At 43.8% G+C, this 17627-nt stretch overlaps 3 protein-coding genes across 4 annotated transcripts; 1 reads left to right on the plus strand and 2 right to left on the minus strand.

The window, feature by feature from the left end:
- The first annotated feature begins 4200 nt into the window (after nucleotides 1-4200).
- On the plus strand, nucleotides 4201-7860 carry LOC109751873 (E3 ubiquitin-protein ligase RSL1). Of its 2 annotated transcripts, none has more exons than XM_020310755.4 (4): nucleotides 4201-4498; nucleotides 4862-5621; nucleotides 6172-6923; nucleotides 7275-7860. In XM_020310755.4, the coding sequence occupies exons 2-4, from the start codon at nucleotides 5196-5198 to the stop codon at nucleotides 7672-7674; spliced, it is 1578 nt and encodes a 525-aa protein (XP_020166344.1). In that variant the 5' UTR covers nucleotides 4201-4498; nucleotides 4862-5195; the 3' UTR covers nucleotides 7675-7860. The 2 variants fall into 2 exon arrangements, with proteins under 2 accessions (XP_020166344.1, XP_045084186.1); XM_045228251.2 differs by having other exon boundaries at nucleotides 4325-4593.
- Nucleotides 7861-8321: 461 nt separating this feature from the next.
- On the minus strand, nucleotides 8322-11511 carry LOC109751872 (protein FERTILITY RESTORER RF2, mitochondrial). The gene is made up of 5 exons (XM_020310754.3): nucleotides 11226-11511; nucleotides 10619-10710; nucleotides 9410-9483; nucleotides 8915-8993; nucleotides 8322-8803 (listed from the first exon to the last, which is right to left on the minus strand). Exons 2-5 carry the CDS (start codon nucleotides 10698-10700, stop codon nucleotides 8547-8549), a joined length of 492 nt encoding a protein of 163 aa, XP_020166343.1. The 5' UTR covers nucleotides 10701-10710; nucleotides 11226-11511; the 3' UTR covers nucleotides 8322-8546.
- Nucleotides 11512-13551: 2040 nt separating this feature from the next.
- On the minus strand, nucleotides 13552-17003 carry LOC109751871 (ras-related protein Rab5A). Its single transcript, XM_020310753.3, has 7 exons — nucleotides 16714-17003; nucleotides 16353-16430; nucleotides 16062-16229; nucleotides 14780-14828; nucleotides 14512-14585; nucleotides 14069-14162; nucleotides 13552-13932 (listed from the first exon to the last, which is right to left on the minus strand). Exons 1-7 carry the CDS (start codon nucleotides 16768-16770, stop codon nucleotides 13823-13825), a joined length of 630 nt encoding a protein of 209 aa, XP_020166342.1. The 5' UTR covers nucleotides 16771-17003; the 3' UTR covers nucleotides 13552-13822.
- Nucleotides 17004-17627: the final 624 nt, after the last annotated feature.

Raw genomic sequence — 17627 nt, forward strand, 5'->3', positions numbered from 1 at the left:
TTCATCGCTAGAACCTTTATAAAAACTGCAGTATGGTCCAACGTCCGGACATCCTCACCCTTAACAATTTGACGTCATTGCCACCAAATATACCAGCTCAACTGCCACTAGCTCTGCCATAGGCAGTGTACCTACAGAATCTTGCTGGCACATGAGGGCACTCATAGTGAATGAACCTGGCCGATCATATATTACTGATTTCTGAATTACTTCCTTGAGTCCCAGATCACCCTAGATCTCCAATGCTCAAGGACCGGGCATAGGAGGCACCAGGAACTATCAATTTTGTTTGTTCACCAACACATGGACCTAGTAGGTGTCAAAAAGAAATAAAAAATATATGAGCACAAGCCTACATGCCATGTTTATAACAAAGTCATGGACATGATGTCGGTTTATAGAAATAACTACGTCGGTGAGGTGGTACGGTAGTCTCAGAGTGTTGTATTCCTTAGTGTTACATGGATAACACCGCAAATGTGACTGCTCAAAAGAAACTTGTTGCTCGTTGGCGAATTTTTCTTACTCTAAATTTTGAGCGGTTTGAACTTGTTTCCTTGACCGAATGCTCCAACTTTTTTCTAGATATGACAAGTTTACACAAAATTGATAGTTATAGTACCTTCCCTCTGGGGCTTTCAACTTTTAAGCTAAAATTTCATTGAGCAATTGATTCACTATGCTATTGGAGAAAGCTTCTAATTCTTGTCAGAACTATTGGGTTTTATTTTTCATGAATTTTGTAATCATGAATGTGTTGGCTAGATGAATACTCACCTTAGCACACATGGCTCACATAGCTTCGTAGAAAAAACCTAAGACCATCCCTTTGTGTGGTCTAAAAAAGGTTCAAAGCAATGCTTGAACCTTTGATTGGCCATCTTGGCACACTGGAGATGTCAAAATTAAGGTAGAAATCCTTAGCAATGAACGAAGTTTTTGTTGGGATACTAGCGGATAGAAAATGGAAACAAAGGCTGCAAGTGATGAAATTTCAACTCCCAAGGTTTGCTAGGCTATACTCAATGGTCAATATCTTGTTTCTAACACTGGGCATCTCTGCCACACTCGCTCAAGTCCATACACATGACTAAAATTGACATTGAATCTAGGGCCCCCCCCCCCAACATTTCTTTGCTTCAAGTGAGTTCATAATTTCTTCATAGGTTTGACAAAACTCCCATAGCCTCCGACCCACCAAAGGACTAACCACATAATAAGATATTCTCTCTCTCTCTCTCTACTGACCTACGAGGGACAAATGACTTCACATCAGTGCCTAACATCTAAGGCTTTTTATAAGAAGCCAAGGCTCCCCCAACAAGTGGTGAATATCTTATTTCTCCTTTAAGTTTTTTATCTCCAATTTATCCAACCACATTTTGTGCGTCATTTATCGTGCCTATGCACATTAGAGACATGAATCTGATAGACATAGGCATAGGAGGCACCAGGAATCATCGACATATCATCATACGCACACCATGCACGGCCTCCCTCATTTTGATGTCGTGGCTCACCCTCCTACTGCACCATGGCGCCTTCCTACTCCATCGTCTCGATTGTTCTCCCACCATCTTGTCCTTTGGCACATCATTGTACCCTTTCGCTCCACCAACCCCGTACACCACACTCTTACATCATCTCGGCGACCCGACAAGATTACCCAAACGGTCACGAAGCCTAGCACTAAATCTTATTAGCTGGACGCCCCGAGCTTCGTTTAGATTTGTAGACGGGGAAAGGGAGCCTACAACCTCCAAGCATAGTGGTGCATTACTCGCATCCATAGGTATCGCACTACAAATGTATCCAATCAAAGGTGAAATGAAAAAAAAATATAAGCAAATTTTTCTAGATCTGCCTGCCCGAGTTTATGCACAATTGATAGTTAGAGTCACTTCTCTCTAGGGATTTCAAATATTAAGCTAAAAAATCAAAGAGCAATGTTTGCTTGTGATATTGGAGAGAGCTTCTAATTTTTTCCACAACTATTGGGTTTATTTTCTATGATTTTTTTTATCATTAATGTGTTGATTAGGTGCATATTAATCTTGGCACACAAAGTTCAGTGGAGCAATTTAACTCTTCGTGTAAACCTAAGGCCATCCACGGTGTGGTCCGGAAGCGTTCAAACTGTCAAAGCACCATTTGAATTGAATCCATACATCAGGGTTATCAAAATTAAGTGAAAATCCTTACCAGTAAACCAAGTTTTTCGTTTGGCTCCAAGCAAAGAGAAAAACAAAGAAAGAATGAAAGTGACGAAATTTCAACTCCCAAGGCTCAGCTAGGCCATACACGATGTTAATAACTCATTTTTTACAAACTTGACCTGACTCATTCATTTCCATACACATGACTAAAATCGCCGCTGAATCTAGAGCCCCACCTATTTTGCTTCAAATGGTTTCATCCTTTGTCCAAAGATTTGACAAAAGTTCCATAGCCTCAAACCTATCAGAGGACAACCAGTTAAGCAAGAGATTTTTAGATATTGACCTATCGAAGGACAAGGATTCATGTTAGTGCCTACTATCCAAGGCTTTTATAAGGAACAAGGCCCCCCAATAAGTGACGAAATAGCTTATTTCCCATTTCACCTCTCTATCTTCAAATAGTCCAATCACATTTGGTGCATCATTTGTCGTGTTTATTCACATTAGGGATATAGATTGGATAGAAACAGGCATAGAAGACACCAAGAATCACTGACATATCACCGTAAACACAATACGCATTAAATGGATCAATTTCTCAGCGTGCCTCGCCCTCCTACTCCATCATCTTGACCAATCTCCGCCCGCCTCCTCCAACGGCCTACCATTGTTGTTTTGTTGTGGCAGCCCCATGCGCCACACGCCCATAGCATCTCCATAGTGGAACAATATTACCAAGATTTTCGTGAAGCCCAAGACTAATCACACTGATTATACGCCTTTTAGCTTCCGTTAGCTAGATGAATGGTGAAAATAATGTCGACAAGCTTACAAGATTCCTAGGATAGAGCTGCATTTCTAACTTTCTTAGAAACTACAACGCAAATGTGGATAATGAAAAGGGAAATGAGAAAGAAAAAAGAAATGGAATCAATTATTTCCACGCGGCTGTAGGAAACAGAACTATTAGGGTTCTTGCTTTAATTTGAAGCATGCAATTGACTAATTGTGCTATCGGAGAAAGCTTCTAATTTGCTGAGAACTATTGATTTTTATTTTCCATGATTTTGTGTTCGTGAATGGGTTGGCTAGATGCATATTCATCTAACCACAGAAGGCTCAACTAAGTAATTTAACTCGTAGAAAACCTAAGATCATCCACTATGTGGTCTAAAAAGTGGTTCAAGCACCATTTAAACTTAATAGCAAAATTAAGACCAAACCCCTAGCAACAATCAACCTTTTGTTTTCCTCCAAGTGAATAGAAATGGAAACAATGACTGAAAGTGATGAAATTTCAACTCTCAAGATTAGCTAGGGTATACTCAACGGTCAATAATCCATTTCTAACACTAGGTCTGGGCCCCACTCACACAGTTTCATATACATGACTAAACTTGAATCTAAAGCCGTCTTAAGTCGATTCATAATTTCTTTAAATATTTGACAAAGCTTTCATATGATCCGACCCACTAGAGGACTAACCACATAACAAGATTTTTTTTCTTTATTAACCTACCAGAGGACAAATGACTTCACGTCAGTGCCTACCATCCAAGGCTTTTATAAGGAGCAACAACCCCCCCCCCCCCTCCCCTTTTTTATCATCGAATAGTCCAATCACATTTCGTGCACCATTTGTCATGATGATGCACATTAGGGACATGAATCTTATAGACAAAGGCATGGAAGGCACCAGGAATCACCGACATATCATCATAACTACACCATGCACCGTCTCTGTCAGTTCGACGTCGCACCTCGCCCTCCTACTCCACCATGGCGCCCTCCTAGTCCATTCTCTCTACCATTCTCCCACCATAATGTCTACTGGCACATCATTGTACCGTTTCACTCCACCAACCCCATACACCACACTCGTAAATCATCTCGGTGGCCCGACAATATTACCCCGACGGTCATGAAGCCTTTCACTAAATCTTACTAATTAGGTCTCTCAAGTTTCGTTTAGCTGGATAAACGCAGAGAAAAACATGAGCGAGCCTACATCAGTCCTCTGATGAATGGAGCTGCATTACTTGCATCCGTAGGGATCACACTGCAAATGTAGCCAGCCAAAGCTGAAAAAAAGAAGAAATGGAAGCAAATCATTTCCACGCGGCTGCAGGAAACGGAATTATTAGGGTTCTTGCTTTAACTGCACTCCACCTCCCCCTTCTATCTCTCTGCCCCCAAGAATCAATTCTTCCCCCACTGCCTCACGGAAGCCACCGCTGGCGGAAAAGCTTCGGCCTTTGTCCCCATTGCCCGCCGCGGCCACTCCCTCCCGGCGCCCCCGATGATCCCGCACTCCATGTGACCCCCTCCTCCTCTGCCAGGTGATTCTGCTCACTCCCCGTGCTCCCCTCCGAGCTGAAATCCGGAGGGCTGTCCGTTCTTTCTCGATTGCCGCGCCCCGGGAGCGAAATCCGTGGTTAATCCCCGACCTCCTCCTTGCAAATTCCGCGGTTTTGTTCGGCGCACGGGCAAGGGGTGCGCGGCTTGCGATTCTTTTGCCTACTCTGAATTTCGGGCTGCCGGAATTTGTTGCCTTGGCCGAATGCTCCTACTTTTCTAGATCTGCCAGGCCGAGTTTCCGCGGAATCGACGGTTGATTTGTGGCTTCTCTCTGGGGCTTTCGGCGATTCGTTGCGCGGTTGGAGGAAAGCTTCCGTCTAATTCTTGTGATTTTTGTCCTGCAGATTCGGCGGCGGGTGATTGTTGGGGCCGAATCATCGAGCGCCGCGCATGAGTAACTGGAGATTCGTGGAGGGCTCCAACGTCTGGGTAGATTTGGTGGCGGTCCCGGCCAATTTCGCCATCGCCGCGGTGGAATTCGCGCTGTGGAGCTCCGCCTGGTGCTTCCTGGCCATCTTCTCCGTCAACTTCTGAGCAGGAATCTCGCGCTGTTTCTGATTCCCAACCTGTGGGGGTAGTTGTATAAGCAGACTGGATGAGGATTGCTATAATTGGGGCTGAAATGATTTTTTAGCTGATTTTTAAGAGGGAGGTCATTTTGACTGGTTGGGTTTGAGGATGGAGGAGAAGCTGTATGATGCCGGCAATGGCTCTGCTGGCAATCCGAGCGCTGAGGAAGCCGCTGGCAACTCGAGAGGCGAGGACGACTTCAGGAGCTGCTGTGGGGACGAGGAGGAGTGGGAGGACACGGAGGAGTCCTTCACTACCGGCATCTCCGAAGCGGAGCTCGACGAGACTTCAGTGCGGCTCTTCTTCAAGGGTGTGTCGAGCTCGGACGCGGATGGGAAGAAGCTGTCGGGGATCGGCGTGGTGATGGAGAGGACACCTGGGGTGCCTCTTCATAGGGTGCAGAAGAAGCTGGATTTCTATGTGGATGAGCTGGTGGCTGAGCACTTGGCACTCATGGATGGCCTGTTGGTGGCATTGCAGAAGGGCATACGCAAGATCTTCGCCTTCACTAATTCGGAGAAGCTATACTTCCAGGCAAGAGTTTCTGGTTTTTGCAGTAGATGTTCTATACTTGTTCGTATAACTGGCTACATTAAGATATTAGTTTCAGTCAGCTCACTGACTGATGATTTTTCAGTCAGACTTCGTGTTTGCCAAAAAAAAAAATCAACGGTCTCTTCAATTTAATCAAATCGAGTATTGCTGTTGCTTTCTTGAGGTGTATTCACAGGATGGTGCATTTCATCTTGGAAAATTCACAATCTTGACTGCTAAATCTGGATAACCATAAGCTAATTCTGATCTATTGGCCTCATGGCTGATTTATATATAGCGTAGTTATGGAAAAATGTTGTTAGAATTAAAATGTGGGGAACAGAATGGTGAAATGTGAATATGGAGTGAATGTTCACGCAGTGCCCTATTTAAGGTATTCCATGCAGAAGCTATAGAATACTTGCTAGTCTGATGTGGTATTTCTGTTCAATTAATTAACTTTCTCGCGGCAGTGTATCAAACTGAAACTATGCATATTTGGATTAAGTCAACTGAACAAGTCTTTGTTTTCTTTATTTTTCTGCGACAGATTGCAGAAGCTGAAATTCTTGAAGACCAGCTTTTGGTAGCTTTAGGACACAGGATTCTTGAACTGGTTGAGAAGCTGGAGGATTTTGATCTAATATTGCTTCCTAGCTTTGAACTTGAGAGGCCATTAAAGTTGGCCAAAGAAGCAATAGGCATCGTGTATGTATCTCCCTATGAGGTTGCCACCTGCCCGCTATGCTGCGAGGAAAGACGAGGTTCTCATATGATCAAGGTGGGCTGTTCCCACAAATTTTGCTACAGTTGCTTGATTGTGTATGTTGAAGGCAGGCTGCATGCCTCGAAGCTGCCTATTAGATGCCCACAGTTAAGGTGTAAATATCATATTTCGGCTGGTGAGTGCAAGTCATTCCTTCCGGTGAGCAGCTATGAGTCCCTGGAGAGCGCTTTCGCGGTGGGCGGCAGCACCTTTGACATGGAGGGGTTCTATTGCCCCTATCCAAACTGTTCGGTTTCGTTAGACCTCAGTCAGCACTTCTCCAGGGCGAGCTCGTCCAGTCAGTCGGACCTCAATTGCATCGAGTGCCCGGAATGCCACAGAGATATCTGTATCAACTGTGGAGTGCCATGGCACATCATGATGGGGTGTGATGAGTACCAGAGTCTGCCTGTCGAGGAAAGAGGTGCAGGAGACCTATCTTTGCATCGGCTAGCACAAAACAATAGTTGGAGGCGTTGTCAGAGATGTCGACGGATGATTGAACTAACGCAAGGCTGCTTCCACATGACTTGCTGGTATGCTCTGCATGTCCGTTCCCTGCATTTTCCAGATATTCGTAGCTTGAATTTGTCGTGTAGTTGCCTTCTGGTCGTTTCTTGTTAACCCTCAGATTCCCTGAGATGCATGAGATTTCGACAAAAGCATAAAAATAGTGAATCTTTAGAACATTATTTAAAATGGCTAGTAATTGCTGGCCTGTGAACTGAAGGATGTTACCACACAGAGCCTCAAATAATGTTCCTATTTAGTGCAGACTACTGGGCAGACTCTCATTTAGTATTGAAGATCCATTCATTCATTCATGTGTGTGTTTTCATGCGATTCTTGTATCCAGGCTAATGAAGGCCCTTTGCCATTTTCTACAGGTGTGGCCATGAGTTCTGCTACTCCTGTGGCGCCGAGTACAACAACGGCGTACAGGCATGCCAGTGCGTATTCTGGGATGAAGACAACGCTGAGCCCTCGGCGGCGCAGTCCTGCCAGGCATCTGAGATCTGGGCGTGGGACACCTTCGACTGCATGCCCACGGCCGCCGACGGCTACTCGGAGCAGGAGCGGGCGCAGCTGGCGCTCATCCAGCGGTTCCTGGCGGGGGGTTTCAGCCTGAGCGGCGACCACCACCACCTGAGCCAGCAGTCGTCGCCGCCCCGCTGCGCGGCGGACTCATACATTGTCGACACCATGAAGGACCTCCACCAGCTGCCGTGGCTCGAGCGGTTTGTGTCGGTGATGAGCGACACCTACAACGACGACTACATCCAGTGAATGAAGAGTTTAAAACTTGAATCATAGATATAGCATTAGAAAGAAGATATGAGAATGCCGCATATACCGATGACTTCCTGTTCGGAATAATGTGTTCCCCTGACAAAAAATCCACCCTGTCGAAAATTGGTTGATACTGGAAAAACAAAATGATACTTCCACCTTTGTTTGTTTGTTTGTTTGTTTTGTTTGGCTGTCCCTCCATTATTCATTCTCTTTTGGTATCTTCTGCAACAGCAAAGAAGCTTGGTTACCTACCATTTTCCCTTTTCTGTTGGACAACATCATCAATTATTAAGTGGAAGGTGCGTGGTCGGCCACTGAATTAGAAAAATCTTCTCCTGATGCTTATATTTTATAATTTGATGTGAAAAGTAAGGCATAAAGCCAGGTAGACAAAAGCAACCCCAACAAAACTAAAATAGGAACAAAATGTTCTCCTAATAATTATTTTATAATTTGATGTGAAAAACTAAGCATAAAAGTAGACAAAAGCAAACCCCACAAAACTAAAATAGGAACAAACAGGATTACGAGAATCCATCGCAATGCCAAATGCAACCGCAAGAGAGAAGAAATAATGCGCAGGATCTTCGATAGCCACTCGACAGTAATATCCAGACTTGGCCCTGATCCAGACATGGAAATTTCTAGTAGCAAAACCTTTGTTGTACATAGATGGAATTTCTTCATACTTCGGCACAACAGCCAGATGGCATCAAGTTTAAGCATCTCACCACACAATCCTATAAATATTTTGAGCTCTGCATAGGCATGAATTTTCCAAGATAAGGTTATGTAACGTAACCAAAGCCAGTTAACTGACTGATGCACTTCTAGTAGCTAGGGACGACTACTGCTAACAAGACTCATCATGGTGATTGTCCTAGCATCCCACCGCTCGTGTCATAGCCCGCGTCATCGTCGTCTCCGGCACGATGCTTTCGAGCGAGCAGGTACTTCTCAAACTCCTTGAGGTAATCCAGGAGCAGCACGATAGTGAAGAGGAGGAACCCGCCAAAGTAGCTGCTACCACCCCCACCGCCTCCACCTCCGCCGCCTCCTTTGCCGAAACGGAACGGAGGGAACCCACCGCTTCCATCGTCCAACTTAGGTCCTTGAACCTTTCCTGAAACCAGAAGCAAAATTAAGCAATCCAAGTCGGCTGATTGTCCGCTCCGATGAGAACAAGATTTCGATTTCATGCAGTGTGAGAACAGAACAGAACAGAAAAAACCACCTTTGGGGTCAGATCGTTTGACAGTCGCGGTTGAAGATTTGCGCTGAACACTTTGGGTTTGAGCACTGCATTTTACACTCTGAAGCAAACAGAGTGACCACAAGAAAAAACGGTCAAATAAAGGATCTGATAGTGAAACAGGCCATAATCAATTTACCAAGCTGGCCCTTTCCCTTCTTCATTTAGACACATTCACAATTGAACGCAAGCATCATAGTGGGCAGATATAGTATATTACTAGCTTTTATTGAGCACTAAAGTTACGAGGTAGAACCGGAGAAGTGTACAAGTTATGAATCATGTCAAGCTCACGACCTGTTCTGCTCCCAACTTCCCATTTTGGACATGAAAATACAATAGATACTCCTAAATTCAATATCAACAATCTAATAAGAAATAATCAAATTTGAATGATAAACTCTCAACATTGAACACTCATTTTTACGTATAGGTTGATAAGAATAGATACGGATTCATTGAATATTTGTGACTTACCCTCAGTGTTGCTTTAGTAGAAACTTCCCGCTCAAATGAGATGCGGTTAACTTGAGTTGTCTGAAATTGTGAGCCTACACAAACCGTAACACATCGATAAGCATCTTCAGATGACACGCATAGGGATAAGAAGAAATGAATACTATAAGCATGCTAGGCAAAGCAGCATTCAGGAACCGCTGTCATGTGATTATGAAATTGTAATTGCTCAGACAGCAAATGGCGTGATGTCAAGATTTGAGTACTGGAATAGTTATACCAAGTTTCCTGAACAACATCACTAGGGCTGTAAAGTTGTAAGGTAACACGGTACTGCAAGGAGCAGATCATGAAAAGCTTCCGAAATGTGGTAACCAAAGAATTTTCCGACAGAGGAGCGAAATCACCATCAATACAGGACAATGATTAAAGGAGACATAAACATTGAAATCACTTCAGGAAGTAGTGGTTTGAGAGTCATACACTGGCTCGAAACATCTGTAATTGTTTTCCATACCAGCACTACAAATTTTGTGCTGCAGTTGAGCAACTATTTTGAGTTGTTTTTATAATCACAAAATGCATCTGTGTGCATTCTAAACAAGAACAAATCAACAAGGAGTCCCGAAGAATGACCGTAGGAAACATCTATCGACCAAATTAAGTGAACTCATTCTCAGCCTCGTACCATTTACAAAAACAACTCAAGGTCAAGGCTACATCAAGAACTGTGCGAAGAAAAGAAAAGGGTTAGTGTCCCGAAAACATAAACTTCACAGACATGGTTCAATCCTTGCCAGATTCAGGAACTTCTCCATGGTTGCAAAAGATTGCAAAATTACAGCCATCATTTATGTTTATGCTTATAGGATTTCATACTGGATGACGATGAGCCAAGTCAAAACTTTTACACTTAACAACATAAGCTGAACCCCCAAAAAACGCCACAATATGGAAACAGCCAGAGTACGGAAAGTAACAAATGAGCTAAGCATTTTTAAGGTGACACAAAGTTTCTTCAGTACAGGTCATATTTGTTATCAACATTCGAACTGTATGGAGGTATGTACGTGTCTCATAAGATTCAGTGGCCGGAATAATCGGCTTAGAACTGAAAGAAGACGCCAAGCAACTTTCAAGTTGCAAAACCAAACGATAGATATGAGTACGCAACCGATGCATCAGCATAGAGAGCAATAAACAACCTAAATTCTTAAAACAATTCATTACCTTGAAACCTCCTTGTTAGAAGACCATTGGGGACCACAGTTCCCGGCAACGATCCAGCGGCAAGCGTTGACATGGCCACCATGTTTCAAGACCTACAACGCCCAGCACATGAAAACACCATTAGCAACGAAGTAAGGCGGAGCTCATGTTCTGCCTCAACAGAAGTGTAACCTAAACACAATAGAAACGGGAAACGGAGATCGCATAACAGAGGATTTGGCGGTGGGCATGATGTTTATCAAATTTGTCTGGAGGAAATGATGATTTGGCACTCCAAACTCCAAAAGAGTAATGGAATATTTCCCATCCTGCAGGCTTTCTTGTTAACAGTAGTGCTAGCAAAGAGGCCACGTTTTGGGAACGCCATAGTAGGGCATAAATGTGACGTCTTGTTCAACTCCGTCCGCCCGTGCTATTTCCTCCGCATCGATTTACAAAACTTGTGACATGTTATTAAATCATCAAGAACCAAACCATGGACCAGAACAAGGAGCGCCACAATTAGTACCAGCTAGAACAGAATCCGGCAAAGAAAGAGTGCGCGCGCAGACAAGCAAGCAAGGGGACGCCTCAAGCGGGTGCCGGAGGGGGATCTGCTACTGTGTACCTTTGAGAAGATGGCCGGAGATACAAGGCGTCCGGTGCGGTTCTCCGCGGCTTTGGTGGGCGGCGGAGCCTCTCGTGATCCCGCCCGCCTCTCGTGGCCGGAGATCGCTCTCTCTCGCGCGGCCGCCGGAGAGGAGGATGGATTGCCTCGCTTTGCGGTTGCGGACAAGCGACGGATCGGCCGAGAGAGAGAGAGAGAGACCTGGCCGCCGTCGTAGGTGGGTGGGCCCCACCTCGGTTACCCTTGGGCTTTTCCGGCCGCCTTCGAGGCCCAACTATTATGCGAGAGCCCGTCTGCGGGCAAACCCCCAAACAGAATTAAACAGTTCTTTTTTTTCTTTTCGAAATGATCCAGATTATCAAAATTCACCGGAAGTACAAAGCATGCGCGCAATTAAACCTATAAGCTCTAGAGAATTAGAGCATTGTGCAACTGTTTGTATCATCTATGCATCACCAAACAAGTTTTTTCTTCTTCTTCTTCTTCTGTTCTTTCGGTCTTGTATTGCTCACAGTCAAGGAGCTACTCTCATACTCCACTTTCACCCCACTGCAATTTTTTTTCCAGATTTGTTTGACCAAGTTTACTCAAAATTGGTAGCTAGTCTCTTCTCTATGTGGCTTTTGACTTTTAGCTACAATTTTCGTTGAGCAATTGATTTGTTGTGCTATTGGAGGTATCTTCTAATTATGGTAACACCTATCGGTGTTTGTTCCATGATCTTTGTAATAACGAATGTGTTGGCTATGTGCATCTTGATGTTGGCACGTAGATCAATGGAGCAATTAACTCTTCCTAAAAAGACTAAGGCCATCGACCATGTGGTCCGAAAGCGGTTCAAAGCATCGTTTGAAATGAGTCTACACTCGAGATATGTAAATTAAGGTACAAATCCTTAGCAACGAACCAAGTTTTTGGTTTGGCTCGAAGTGAAACACAAAATGAAAAGAAAGGATGAAAGATAAAATTTCAACCCCCAAGGTTCATCTTATATGCGACAATTAGTAACACTTTTTTTAACACACCAGACCGCACCCTTTTTTTTCCTTCAAGTTTCAACTCCATACAATTTTTGACAAAATTGACATTGAATCCATAGCCCCACCCTTTTTTTCCCTTCGAAGTTTTGACAAAAGTTCCATAGCCTCTGACCTACAAGAGGACAAACCACTTAAGCAAGTGATGTTTTGATATTGACCTACCAGAGTACAAGGATTTATAAGGAGCAAGGCTCCCCCAGCAAGTGGTGAATAGCTTATTCTCCATTTCATCTCTTGTATCTTTGAATAGTTCGTGCATCATTTTGTCATGTTTATGCACATTAGGAATATGGATTCGATAGACATAGGCATAAAAGGCACCAAGAATTACCGGGATATCACCATAACTACAACATGCACCTCGTTGCGTAGCTTGGTGTTGCACCTCTCCCTCATGCTCCACCGTCTCGATCATTCTCCAACTGCCCCGGCCCTCAGCGTACCATTGCACACTTTTGCTCCAGCAATCCCGTGCGCCACACTTCAATGATGTTTACCTAGGTGTAGGGCCACCACTTACTATCTAATAAAAGAAATTCAATTAGGCCCTCTGAACTTTTGTCATTATTTAAATTTGCATACTTAAGTTTGCAAATTCAAACTGAATAAAATAATCAGGACATAGTTAAATTTGCATGTCATGCAGGTCAAGTCGATATTCACCACCTACGCATTCCATGTGAGTACATATTACCTAAGAAACTAGGTATTTAACGACATAACTAACAAATATATAAGATCCTGAGATACAAATATATGTGTATTCTAAAAGAACAGACACAACATCTTCTCTCAATTAGCTTTGCCCACATGATGCAGGCAACGCATAACAAGTGCAAAAGGATTTGTTGATTAAGTTTTGGTACCACATTGCACTGAGTTCTGAATTCAGACTACCAGTGGAAACATATGTGCACAAACACGGTTAAAAGAAATAAATAAATACTCCCTCTGATCCATATTAATTGTAATTGATTTAGTACAAAGTTATGGATCAGAGAGAGTAACACATTCCTTGAAGAATAAGCCTGTAAGCTCCAGAGAATTAGAGCATTGTGCAACCGTTTGTATCATCTGTTCATCAGCAAACAAGTTCTTATTCTGCTCCTTTTGGTCTTGTGTTGCTCACAGTCAAGGAGCTACTCATGCTTGGGAGGTTTCACAACTTGTGCTCAACACAATCAGCTAAAGTAGCAAATGATTAGCCAATGAATTGCCAGATTATTGAGACACATTTGCATTGTGATGAGCCAATGACCAATATTTTCTGTGCCTTGACCGAAACGTTAGAAATAAAAATATATAATTGAAGCACAAAGGTCATCCAGAAATATATTTAAGCACCAGAATGCACTGCAACAACATATCTGAACATCTGCAGCAGCAACACCCCACTACTATTCACATTTACAGAACCAACATATGACAAGAAACAAGGGCTAGACTGTAGTGTAGCAAGCTGGGATGGCAGCAATCGTCCACAGCGCATACATTTTTTTTTTCCTTCTGTGGCTTCTGAGGCCATCCATGGCGGCCGTCTCTCCACGGCAAAGCGTCCTATGATGAGCAGCACGACGTGCTGCTCACCATCCTCTCGGCCGGTCTCTGTGAGAGCACCATCCCCGCCTGCGGGTTCTGCGCCTGCTGCCCTGCGAGCAGTCTCTTTGCTGAAACCGGATGTTGCCAAACAGAGCAGTGCTTAGACATTAATTAGCAGGAAAAGGGAACAGAGAAATTTCTTTGTAGTATGTAATAACAACCGGCCATCCCACAGCAAAGTGATCTGTAGTATGTAGTACTCACCGAGCTCATAGAATACGTCGTTCACATTGATGGCTGTTTTGGCAGACGTTTCAATGAAGAAGAGCCCATTCTCTTGTGCATAAGTCGTCGCTTCCTGCACCGCCAACAAGAGTTTAGCTTTGGATAAATCATTCAAACAACATAGTAGTAATACAGGCTGTATCGTTGTGCTGTTCTCGTTCGGACAGTACCAACATGTTTCTCTCTCACATAGTAAAATGGCATCTCTGTCGTAATAAAACACTACAGGAACCAAACAAGCTGCACATGATGTAACTGGACAAGGTGCAGTATTTGAAATGCAATATGCTTACTCTGCTGATTGCAGAAAGTAACTGGGAGGAAATAAAATAAGAATCATCAATCTATGCTGATGACAAATCCCCAAGCAAAATGCATGTATGTAATGTCAAAAGTGAGATCCAAGAAGCAGAATTACATACTTCCACTGGCACCTGCCTTGCCTCCAACATATCAGCCTTGTTCCCAGCAAGAGCCATTACTGTGTTTGGATTCCCTGCATGGAAAAAGCATCAAGAGTTAAAAACTATATCTGCCAGCTTATTTACACAAAATGCTCAAAGACATCCTCTCTAGCAATGCCCACCATTACAACTCACAAGGTCAGTTTTCTTGAACAAATAGCAGCCACATAAATATTTCTATGGCTCAAATGAAGAAAAAACATCATAAAGGGGTAAAATGGATTACCTTGTGCTTGAAGTTCTTGAACCCATTTCTTTGCACGTGTAAAAGAGGCCTGTGAGGTAGAAACAATAATGTTATAATCAACTGGACTAAATAACTATCCACCCACTTTTACACAACAGTTACGTTCTTTAGATAAGTAGCAAATGAGAATGGGTTTCAACTTGTTTGTGATACAAATCAGGATTGATTCATATCTGCATGATGCAAATCAGAACATTAATTTTTTGCATGTGTGCAGGTCAAGTCAAGATTCACAAGCTATACATTGCAAGTGAGTGCATATCACCTAATAAACAAGGTATTTAATGAGATCACTAGCAATATATAAGATCCTGAAATACAAACTAAATGGTTCTTTTGTTATTATCAAGTAACAACCCATGAACACCAAAACAAACAAACAAAAAGAGACACCATATCTTCTCTGCATTTGGCTTGCTCACAAGATGCAGGCAAGAAGTATCGAAGTGCCACTGCAAAGAGATTGTTGGTTCAGTTTTGCTACTACATCGTACTTCAGTTCTGAATTCAGATTACTCATTTAGCAAAGCAACTAGGGAACATATGCAAAAGCACGGCTAAAATAACACATTCCGTGAGAGATCAGTGTTGAATCGTAAAAGCACTACAATGCATATGTCCATATGCATAAATAGGTTCGTACAAATCACTAGAAAAGCCAACTTAGACAAAGAGGTCAGCAGGTAAAGACCACACAGAACGGTGCATGGACAGTCAGAACTCAGAACTAGTGCAGACTTATTCTTGCAGAATACAGTTACATACAGTTATAAGCCTGCTCAGCAGAATGCTTAACGTGCTAATAATTTTGGTATCAATACACTTGAGTTACAGATTGATCAATGGGGTAAAGAAGCATGTATGGTCATCAAGACAAACAGACATGGCTCTGTTGAACAGTGCAGGGTAATGAGTGCAACTGATAATGCTTGGATAAAGAAGTTCAGATCGTCTAGGTTTGTACACGAAACTTCACACAGGCACAACTCACGCAGATGTTCTCAGGGTTACCGCAATATGGTTTCTGAAGCTCAAACATTTCGCGCCAACGTTGTTAGTGCTATGGAAGAGCAAGGTTTTTTACAGACTTCAAGCTGTTTCCAGTTTGTCTTGAAGATCACAGTTGGTGACTTGAATCACACAAGGAGCAAGGGAATTTCTTATCAAGAGCTACCAATTATTTACAGGTAATTGCTATTAATCATGGCTGTGGTAAAGGATTACTGCCAAATCAAGATACTCATGCTCTGCTCATACTAACCGCGTTGGTGATGTCATAGACGACGATGGCGGCCGCGGCACCGCGATAGTACATGGGCGCCAGGCTGTGGTACCTTTCCTGGCCGGCCGTGTCCCAGATTTCGAACTTGACCGTCTCATCGTTGACCGCCAGGGTCTGCGAGAAGAAAGCCGCACCGATGGTCGATTCCTGCGGCCAGCCAAACCACAAAAATAAAATTAGGACCACCAGCACCAGCACACACAGATTCCTGCGGGCATGCCCAATTTGGAGCATAGCCTAGGGCATGTGAAGGAAGGGAAGGGAGCTCACCTGGAACTCGACGAATTGGCCCTTGACGAAGCGGAGCACCAGGCTGGACTTGCCGGTGCCGACGTCGCCTAGAAGAACCTGGCAATGGATCCAATACATAAGCATATGAGAAAACCTCACACAGCGAAGTACAGTAGTAAATAAATCTCCGCAGCACCCAAGAAAATGTGTTGGATTTATTATTTTTCCTGATAAACATAGGCTGTTGATCGGATCGCGGGCACGAAGAGCACGGAGCGAATCGCAACAGGACTACCCAAACGCGTGGACCGAAAATAACATTAAAAATAAAAAATCCAGCCGCCGGACGGAGCCGGGGGAACGGGGCGGAGGCGGCGGGGATCGGGCGGGGGGTGCTCACCAGCTTGGCGTTGCGGATCTTGCTCCCGCCGGCGCCGGCGCCGGCGTTGGCTGCCATCGGGTAGATCGGGCGGGGCTTGGGCCTCCGGCCGGCGGGATCCGATCGATCGCTCGCTCGCTCGTTCGCTGGAGAGAAGGAGAAACTCCTGTGGCGACGAGGAGGAGGACGGATCGATCGAGAGGAAAAAGTTTGGGACTTTCTTCTTGGCGACTCGCGTGTGTGACACAGAGAGAGGGAGAGAGAGATGTTCTTGCGTGGCGTGGCCGATGGTTTGCCGTGTTCCCATCGTTACTTCCGTGTTAAGGCTAAGTGGGATGCCTTCTCGCGATCCGGTCCCTGCAACATCTCGTAATTACAATCTGATCCGAACTCTGACCAGCTTTCCACGGGTCAAAGGTCTTTTCCCTTTTCATTCCTTTTATTTATTTTATATATGTATATGCGTAGTGCAATGGGAAAAGTTCCTTTTTACGGCGATGATACTGCGATGCGGCGGGTTCGTGAGGCGGCGGGTTTGCTCGCGGCAATGATTTAATGCACCTTAAAATCTGAACATGTGATGGGGAATAACCAAATTAAGCCTTATAAAATGAGAAAACTTAAATTTTGAGATAAGCACTATAAACCGGAAAGGAGGGAGTAGTAGTAAATGATACTCCCTCCATTTCTTTATATAAGGCCACAAACTCAGATTACAGGTATTAAGACAAAATTTAATGACTGCTTTGCAAGTCAATTTTTCTTTTTGTTAACCAAGATCATTAATACACCACAAGCATGCAACAAATGAATGAAAGTAAGTAGTTGAGTGTCATTATGACTAGAGAGAATTCCTTATTTAACACTATGTTTAAATTTTATGCCCTATTTGACATCGCCAAATGATTTCTTCCCCATATAACAACGAGTCTAAA

Source organism: Aegilops tauschii, chromosome 5 (genome assembly GCF_002575655.3).
Source record: "Aegilops tauschii subsp. strangulata cultivar AL8/78 chromosome 5, Aet v6.0, whole genome shotgun sequence".
NCBI classification, from domain to species: Eukaryota; Viridiplantae; Streptophyta; class Magnoliopsida; order Poales; family Poaceae; genus Aegilops; species Aegilops tauschii.